This window comes from Penaeus monodon, chromosome 3 (assembly GCF_015228065.2).
Source record: "Penaeus monodon isolate SGIC_2016 chromosome 3, NSTDA_Pmon_1, whole genome shotgun sequence".
Taxonomy (NCBI): Eukaryota; Metazoa; Arthropoda; class Malacostraca; order Decapoda; family Penaeidae; genus Penaeus; species Penaeus monodon.
This window is the reverse complement of record NC_051388.1, coordinates 48,677,132-48,687,131: the sequence shown is the minus strand read 5'-3', so window position 1 is coordinate 48,687,131 and position 10,000 is coordinate 48,677,132. Positions and strand designations below refer to the sequence as shown.

General features: G+C 35.8%; 3 protein-coding genes across 4 annotated transcripts in view; all 3 read left to right on the top strand.

Moving 5' to 3' along the window:
- Window positions 1–394, top strand: part of LOC119596155 (cuticle protein 7-like) — a 1,122-nt gene extending 728 nt beyond the window's left edge. For both annotated transcript variants that reach the window (XM_037945339.1, XM_037945333.1), the window contains one exon: window positions 42–394. In XM_037945339.1, the coding sequence (XP_037801267.1) occupies window positions 42–329 (288 nt within the window). In that variant the 3' untranslated portion in view covers window positions 330–394. The remainder of the gene's footprint in view (window positions 1–41) is intronic.
- A 3,818-nt stretch (window positions 395–4,212) lies between these two features.
- Window positions 4,213–5,155, top strand: LOC119596213 (cuticle protein 18.6-like). Its single transcript, XM_037945387.1, has 3 exons — window positions 4,213–4,258; window positions 4,363–4,500; window positions 4,808–5,155. Exons 1-3 carry the CDS (start codon window positions 4,247–4,249, stop codon window positions 5,093–5,095), a joined length of 438 nt encoding a protein of 145 aa, XP_037801315.1. The 5' UTR covers window positions 4,213–4,246; the 3' UTR covers window positions 5,096–5,155.
- Window positions 5,156–8,819: 3,664 nt separating this feature from the next.
- LOC119596190 (cuticle protein 7-like) overlaps window positions 8,820–10,000 on the top strand; it is a 1,339-nt gene continuing 158 nt past the window's right edge. The window contains exons 1-3 of the mRNA XM_037945370.1: window positions 8,820–8,853; window positions 8,964–9,101; window positions 9,751–10,000. The exon at window positions 9,751–10,000 is cut by the window's right edge and continues 158 nt beyond it. Of these exons, the coding sequence (XP_037801298.1) occupies window positions 8,842–8,853; window positions 8,964–9,101; window positions 9,751–10,000 (400 nt within the window). The 5' untranslated portion in view covers window positions 8,820–8,841. The remainder of the gene's footprint in view (window positions 8,854–8,963; window positions 9,102–9,750) is intronic.

The window sequence follows — 10,000 nt, the reverse complement described above, 5'->3', positions numbered from 1 at the left end:
CATTCATACCAATAATATCAACATTTTTTTTTTCGTAACAGGGACCTGTTCAGTACAATTTCAACTATGCAGTGAAGGACGACTACTCTGGAAACGACTACAATCATCAAGAAAATCGCAATGGCTATGACACTCAGGGTGCATACTACGTTCTGCTTCCCGACGGTCGCTTACAGAGAGTTTCCTACACCGTGAACGGCGACTCCGGATACGTTGCAGAAGTTACCTGCGAAGGAGAGGCCCAATACCCTGCTTACCAACCTACCCCTTCTCGTTCCTACCAACCGGCCCCTACTCCTTCCTATCAGCCCACTCCTAGTTATGCATAAGTCATTTACTTGACAGAGACCTGAAGTGTCCATAATTTATTGAATTTCATAAAACTGAAATTCAACTCCTTTTTTTCATTTATCATTTGCATCAGAAATGATATACTTTCATTCACAGAAATTTATTGAATATCCCAGAAACCGATTTCAACATATATTACAAGCACATACGCATATTTTAAGAAGTATAACTTTATGAACGTGGTAGTACACGGTGTTTGTGAAAGTACCAAAAAATCCCACCATATGTGACTTTGTTCAATCTTATGATGCACACATACGCAGTTAATATGTATGAAAGCAAACTAGCAAGGTTATACAAATGTTTATTGTGTATAATAATTGCATCAAAGTACGCTTCATATCTTGAAACTAGATCACTGAACCTCCTGTCTCTATTAAACAATTTTTTTATATAGAAAAGTTTGCTAAGAACATCGTAACCTTCACCAGATCCTGTGATCTGCGGATTTCCGAAAGAAACACATTCGAGATGTTAAACCTGTTCGATAAAGTGTAAATCCTCAACTGACATGGCATTTCTGCCTAAGATTTCTCAGATGTTGGATTTGAGCAGTTAGTCCGTGGTGCAACTTACACGAGTGGTAATCTTTGGATCTCTTATTAACTGACGTGAGAGTGATAATTAAAATGCACCAATTTCTTCTGACCACCGTAGTCTACCTTGTATGATCTAGCCGGACTTTCCAATACCAGATTTTACGCTAACTAGACGAATCTTCTGGAATTAATTGGGAGGGTGTCTACCATGCTTCTCATAGTGCTGTTTGGAGAGATGTTTATAGTGCTCCTTGTCCTGTTAATGCTCTGAACTTGTTATTGCTGGACATCATAACTAGATTTATAACCAGCGAAACTTACATTTCATTCACATGATAAAACATTGTTTAATAAACGATATCGCCAAGTATACTGCCTATAACCTCTAGTCTTCTAACCGCACTTGATCTTTGTTGGGTGAATTGTGTTGCCATGCGAAAGAAATCACTGATGTTTATAAATAAGCCAATTATGAATATAATGTTCTTTTAAAAGAAGTTTTCTCAGAAGCGTCACTGCCTCATAAATGATGGTCAACGCTTAAAGCACCTCTTGTATGGAATCCTCCATTAATACTTTAAGCCTGATGTTAGTGTCACATATAGTTTAACAAAGTTTAGAAGATATCATGCTTCCTCTCTCATGTCACCAATTACCATACTTTAATTCATTTGCTTTTAGGTCCTCAGAAATCATGTATCTTATCAGAATTAGATGAATTTTGTGGAGTAGACCCTAACGGCTTATTTCCTTGGATTTTAAAGACTGAAGAGCCAATTAGCTCCTAAATTATCTGTAATATTACAGTCTTCACCTACTGACTATAGTCCCATTCCAATTACACCATTTCTGTCAAAGGTTTTTGAGTGTTTGCTGGTCAAACGTCTTTCTCTATATTTGAGACCGTTTCCTTCAGAGATTGTTTGGTTTTAGAAAAGGAATTGACTGAAATGATTCACTGTTTACCCTGGTGGATGAAATAGGCTTCTTTAGATAAGAGCCAAGAGTCAAGTCTTGCCCCTCTGGATTTTAGTGCAGCTTTTGACACTGGTAATTACAAGGGTATGGTTTTTAAGTTGCGGTCTGCTGGTGTTGGTGGTAAAGTTTTATGTATTTTAACTGATAGAAAACAGCGTGTTCATGGTGATAGTTTAGGCTCGTATTCCTGTGTATCTCCTGGGATTCCTCTGGATAGTGTTCTTACCCCTTTGCTCTTTATTTTGTATACAATTAATAAGTGGTCCGACAATACTAATAAAATGTTGGCTTATGTTGATACTTCTCTCTATGTTGATAGTCCTTCTCCGGCAGCCAAACAAATATTAGCTGACATCCTCACTGTAGACATGATGATAATGCAATAGTGGAGCTCTAGATGGTGGATGAACTTAAATTCCTATCAAGTCCAAGGGAATGTCGTGAGTCGGTCTAGAACGCAGTAACCTTAGTATCCAAGTTAGCAGATTAATGGATTATTAATCGCTTCAGTGGATAATCTTAAGCTCTTGGATGTAACCCTTGATACAAATCTTACATTATAATTGAATATGGCCTGGACAATTACATCTAAGTTAGGCATCATTCGCAAGTTTAAGACGATTTATGAAGATGACATCATTAGTTGTAGACTCATGACGTGGCTATCTGCTGCAGAGTCACACTTAAGCCTGCTTGAGCATTCTTTTAATTCCATCAAATTTCTCCTGTCTGGATTAGATTTGGACAGATGGCATCGTAGGGATATTGGGACTCCTTCAGTCTTATAGTAACTGATAATTCACATCCCCTCAATAAGTTTTTACCTGATTTTTATCAATCTCCAAAAGTTATCAGTAATTCTATAAACCGCAATTCAATGACATTTAATACAAGTAGATCGTCTACATCTCAGTTTTCTACATGTCGTTTTACTGCTATTTGTAGTTTTTGGAATAGATTTGCTTCAGAGACTGTAACTTCTCAAAAAAATCAACAAATATGTTTTTACTATATTAATAGCAGATGATTTTCTTTCTTCTCTTACTTTCTTAGGTATATTTCGACCTGCACTGACTCCTGTGGTGGTATGATTCTCGAAGTGTTCAGTGTAACTCTTTATATGGCTTACCATAATAATAATATTGATAATAATAATAATAATAATTAATAATAATAACTGTATATATATGCATACATATACAGTGTATATGAATATATACATTGTATATAAATATATACATATATATATATATATATATATATATATATATATATATATATATATGTGTGTATATATATTTTTATATATATATATATATATATATATATATATATATATATATATATATAAACGCACACACATGTATATACACATGCATACAGTATACATATATGTATATATACACAATGTGTATATATAAATACATACATACATATATATATATAGCATATATATACACACAATGTATATATATATATACATATATATATATATATACATACATGTATATACACACTAGATACAGTATATATATGTAGGTATGTATGCATATATATGCATATATATATACATATATACATATATGTATAAGTGTGTGTATAGATATACATATGTACGAGTATGTGTATATATACACGCAATACACACACGCACACATATATACATATATATATGAATATATAAATATGTATATATATATATATATATATATATATATATATATATATGAATATATAATAAATATATACAATATATATTACATAATGTTTGAATATATATCATGTATGTACATAAATATGCACTGTATATACATGTAATGCACACACACATACATGTGTGTATGTGTGTGTGCGCGCGTGTGTATTTGTGTGTCTGTGTATGTTTGTGTGTCTGTGTGTGTGTCTGTGTGTTTGTCTGTATATGTGTGAGTAAATAAATATCTTTCTATATCTGTATCTTTATTATTCTATCCATCTATCTATCTATATATATCCATATGCTTTACTTTTATGTATATGCATATGTATTAATATAAGCACACACACACACACATATTGAATGTTTGTCTGTGCAGTCACACACACACACCGTTGATTGGTCCTCAAGGAAAATAGTCAAGGAGCTAGTATGTTAAAAAGAAAAAGAAAAAAAGTAAACGTATTATTATTTTTGCAATTGTAGGCACCGTGATCTCCAGGCTTATTATCTTCTTTATTTATTGGAGCAGAAACCTGTACAAGTTTCTCTTATTGCCGTAATCTCTAGCTCCCCCGCAGCGGCTATGAAATCACTCTCTGAGGGTCAAATCCCGCCTATAAAGCGTCAAGGCAGGGCCGCCCAAGATTACACTCAGTTCTCTCTCTTAAACGGCACTGCCATGTCTCGTCAGGTATGCAGTGGTGCAAATATAGCTGGTTACCATAGTTACCGTGAAAAAAAAAGAAATAGACTGAAAAGAAAAATCGTATTAACACTTTATTTGTTGTTGAACAGGTTTTCGTATTATTCGCCATGGTGGCTGTTGCCCTTGGCAGCACAGTCCCGTCATACAATACTCCTGCGCCATCCTATAGTGCCCCAGCCCCAAGATACAGTGCTCCTGCCCCATCCTATAATGCTCATGCCCCTTCGGTAAGTATGTAAACACTGTATTGTTCTTCTGAGTGTAGTCCTTGATCACCGGGATATCCGCAGTTATTACTGTGGTCCATGAACTAAGTTCCCGAGTAAATTATATCTGTAGCATAAGGGTGCAAAGACAAACTTCAACATTTTACGTTTCTTTATTGTGGAATACACTATAAACTATTGGCAAGAAAATTATAAACTTTTGATAATTATATGAATAATAATAAAATGGAGGTACGCTAACGGAAAATTGCGTTACTATTGTAAGCCCATTCATTCCAAAAATATTAATATTATTTTCTCGTAACAGGGACCTGCTCAGTACAACTTCAATTACGCAGTGAAGGATGACTACTCTGGGAACGACTACAATCATCAAGAAAATCGTAATGGCTATGATACTCAGGGAGCTTACTACGTTCTCCTTCCCGACGGTCGTTTACAAAGAGTTTCCTACACCGTGAACGGCGACTCCGGATACGTTGCAGAAGTTACTTACGAAGGAGAGGCCCAATACCCTGCTTACCAACATACCCCTTCTCGCTCCTACCAACCAGCTCCTACTCCATCCTATCAGCCGACTCCTAGTTATGCTTAGGTCATTTTTTGAAAGATATCTGAAGTGTACATAATCTATCAAATTTCATAAAAGTTGCTTTTCAAATTTATTTTTCTGTTAACCTGTAAATTATGCATACAGAAAAAGAAAACATATGTATATATATATATATATATATATATATATATATATATATATATATATATATATGTACGTATCAGTGCATGCATATGCATATATGGACATACATACATTATATATATACATATATATATATATATATATATATATATATATATATATATATATATATATATATATATATAGAGAGAGAGAGAGAGAGAGAGAGAGAGAGAGAGAGAGAGAGAGATAGAGAGATAGATAAATAGATAGATAGATAGATAGATAGATTGCTATGTAGGTATGTGTGTGTGTGTGATTTATTCATGAATAATTTATTTACGTATACACACGGACACACACACATATATGTATTAATATAAATATATATATATATATATATATATATATATATATATATATATATATATATATATATATAATATATACATATATATACATATATGTGTGTGTGTGTGTGTGTGTGTGTGTGTGTGTTATATATACACTCAGGACTACAAAGCTCCTTCCCCATCGTACAACGCTTCTGCCTTTTCTGTAAGTCTGCATACACTTCATAGCACTTCTATTCGTTGCAATTCCCAACGTGAGGTTCCCAGATTCAATGAGACCCCCCAAAATTACTTTTGGAAGTCCTTGACCACGGTTAAACATTCGAAGAGGTATATGAAAAGTACTTCAGCTTTCTCTCGTTTCAGACGTAATATAATGAACTCAATATTATCATATTGGCTGGATAGTGTTTATTAAAGGCTCTTAACCAGTATTTCCCGAAACGATTGATATAAATGCATGACATATATATATTACAAAATTAATACCTTGCCATTGAACCTTGAATTCAAAACTGTGTTAACAAAACATTATCACTTTAAACACTATATAATAGAAGTGAACCAACAATAAAAAGAAAGATGCTAACAGTAACAATGCTCTATTCATCAGTATGTCTTCCAACTGTCGTTTGTTAGTTAAAAGAGATAGTCTTGAAGTTGCTAGAAACTTCTGTCCAAAGGAAATAATATATTTAAAGTTCATCTATAAACACAACAGAAAAGCTTTAGCGACAACGTAACTATTAGAGTAACTCCAGCACTGTTATATATCCGCACACACCTTTTGATACATGCATACTCACCATAGAAAAAAGGCGTTACCTCTATCGACACATTTATTCGCTTTCCTTTTTTTTCTTCTTAACAGTGGCCTGTTCAGTTCAATCTTAACTGTGCAGTGAAGGACGACTACTCTGGAAATGACTACAATCACCAAAAAAAAATCTTAATGGATATGATACATATTAAGTTTTCCTTTCCGACGGCCGTCTGCAGAGAGTTGCCTACACCATGAACGGCGACTCCGGATACTTAGCCGAACTTAAAAAGGAGAGGCCCAATACCTTACTTGTCAACGTACACCTCACTCGTACCAACCAGCCCTTCCCAGCAGAGTCGCTAATGATCTTGGCTGTTGACGCGGCAGATAATTTTAGATGACCAATCAATCAATCAATCAGCTTTCTCCTAGTTATGCTTACATCATTTTCCTGAAATAAATTTGTGTACATAATTTATCGAGTTTCATAAAAACTGCACTTCAAGTCAATTTTTTTCTATTTACCTGTTAATGAATATTATACATAAACATATAAATGTCTACATTTATACCCACACAAACACAAACATTCACACACACACACACACACACACAAATACACACACACACACACACACGCACACACACACACACAGATATATAAACATATATAAACACATGAATATCTATCTACATATCCAGCTATCTAATTATCAATGCATGTATTCATACGTATATGCATGTGTATATATTTATGTACATACGCATATATATATATGTGTGTGTGTGTGTGTGTGTGTGTGTGTGTGTGTGTGTGTGTGTGTGTGTGTGTGTGTGTGTGTGTGTGTGTGTGTGTGTGTGTGTGTATGCATATGGCCGCGGTGGCCGAGTGGTTAGAGCATCTGACTCAAGACTGTCACGACGACAATCTGAGTTCGAGGGTTCGAGTCACCGGCCGGGGCGTTGTTCCCTTGGGCAATGAACTTCACCTCGATTGTCTACCTAGCCCTTGGTCCCAAGCCCGGATAAATAGAGAGAATGATTACCTAAAAAGGTAACACCGGCACTCTCCGTGGAAAGGAACTGGGGACCCTACCACGTACTCACTCCAAGAGCATCACAACATGAAAACTACAATTAAGTATCATGCTGTGACCACGGCGGCTCAAACATGAACCTACCGTTAAAAAAAATGTATGCATGTATACATATTTATATATGCATATATGTATATAATGTCTGCATTCAAACGAATATACACATATGTTTATATACACATAAATTTATAAATTTGTAAGGATATGTATGTCTATATATGTATATGCATGCATTCATATACATATATATACGTATATGTTTTTTTTTAAAGCAGTGATTGGCGCTCGCTTCTTATGGAGTGGACTTTAAAATGGAGACGTTTTAAGAATATAACAATTTCTGGGGATTTCTGTCATTCTAGGGAACACCTTTGAGGCAATCTATGAGGCAAAGTGTATTAAAAATGTCCTTACTATATAAGACATTTACATACCACTGTCGTAGAATGACAATTTGAATAAGAAAAGTCATCTACTGTCATAATGTGTGCACGCAATCATAGTGATACAGAAATTATGTATATATACACAAAAAGAAAACACACGCATACTAGAAGTGTGTGTGCGTGTGTTCGCGTATATATATGTATGGTTATAGATTGCAGGTATAATATTTGCTTCATGTAGTCCCCTCACAAAAAGGTGCACAATGTTTTTCGTTGTAGATACTTAGGTAAACAATGCGAGTTAGTTATACACGCATTTGACTTCTGTTTGTCTTCACATCCTTGTAGACAAAGAACTCAGCACTCCGGTAAACCCTGCAGTTCTAGAGGATCCTTCAGTGACTGCTAAAAAAAATGTGGTCAATCTCCGGTAGCCGTATCGCTATACTGTATCAAGCGATGCGGATTAGAGCACTGATACCAATCTATGGGACCTAACAAATTCCCGGAGAAGGAGGCTCTTTTCGCAACTGTGATCAGCTCCTGAGCCATGGTTGCCAACAGACATCTCGTAGCCAGCTCGATCACAGCTGGATATTGCACTGAAGTCACTTAGCACAATACAAATGTCTTGCTGGTGACATTTGTCGGCCACAGATGTGAGTTTGTGTGTGCGTGTATCTGTGTCTATGTTTGTGTGTGCATCGATCTGTCTATATCTATTCGTATATGTACCTGTATTTGTTTATATGTATGTGAAGACAGTGAACTGAGACTACGGAAGCCAATAAACAGAAAATTGGTAAAGCGGTCATGTTGTTTGTGATAATTATTTTGGAAACAAAACCTTGGTACAATCAATACTATAGTTGCATTAATCTAGTTGCAAGAATACTTATATCACCTTTCCTCCCCTTTTGCTGGAGCGGAAAAATTCCTCGCCCTTTCTCAGTTATTTCTGGCTCGACAGCAACGATTATGACGTCACACTGAGGGTCAAATTCTGCCTATAAAGCGTCAGTCAGGTTAACGCCCATCACCACATCCTCTCCTCAGCACCACTGCCATGTCTCTTCAGGTAAACAGTGGTGCCGGCATTGTCAGTTATCTTTTGAATAAGAGAAAGAATAGAACCATACAGAGAATGCAGTGGAAAATTCGATTTACATATCTTTTCTTGTTGAACAGGTTCTTGTATTGTTTACTGTGGTGGCAGTTGCCTTCGGTAGCACAGTCCCATCATACAATACTCCTGCGCCATCCTACAGTGCCCCTGCTCCGAGCTACAGAGCGCCTTCCCCATCCTACAACGCTCCTGCCCCTTCGGTAAGCCTGCGTACACTTTATAGCACTTCTAATTGTAGTAATTCCGAACGTGAGGTTCCCAGACTTAATGGGATCCCACAAAGTTGGTACTAAAACTCCCTGAGATCGGTTTAACATTTGAAGAAATATATGAAAATTACTGGGTACAAGGCCGCTCAAGATATACTTCAGCATTCATGCCTTTTAGACAAAATATAATGGACGTGATATGCTAATAATGACTTTATAATGCTTATTATAAGCCGGCATTCCACGAACCGTTTGATATATTCATGTTACTTGAATATTATATAATTGCTAGAAACTAATTGCCTTTGAATCATGATTCCAAAACTGTGTTAACTAAGCTTCACTTTAGAGAATATATGATAGATATAATAATACCAATAATAATGACAATGATAGTCATAAAAATAATTCAACATTTCAACTATATATGCCTTCTGACTGTTTTATTTGTTGGCTAATAAGATCAACTTTGAAAGGGAAACTTAGCTGTGAAATTGTTAAAACTACTTTCCAAAGATATTCAAATAATCATAAGTTATTTAGAATTTTAGAGGCAAAAGGGCAATTAGATGAACACTAGCAGTGTTATACATTTTTATACACAGGTATAAAATTCGCTCATAATGTTTCTTCTTAACAGGGACCCGCTCAGTACAACTTTGACTATGCAGTGAAGGACGATTACTCTGGAAACGACTACAATCACCAGGAAAATCGTAATGGCTATGATACTCAGGGAGCTTACTACGTTCTCCTTCCCGATGGCCGTGTACAAAGGGTTGCTTACACCGTGAACGGCGACTCGGGATACGTGGCCGAAGTTACTTACGAAGGGGAGGCCCAGTACCCTGCTTATCAACCTACCCCTTCTCGTTCATACCAACCGGCCC

Excerpts from the sequence above, each read along its gene's own strand:
- LOC119596213 (XM_037945387.1), top strand. Across the intron at positions 4,501-4,807 it reads ATAATGCTCATGCCCCTTCG|GGACCTGCTCAGTACAACTT; the intron begins GTAAGTATGTAA and ends TTCTCGTAACAG.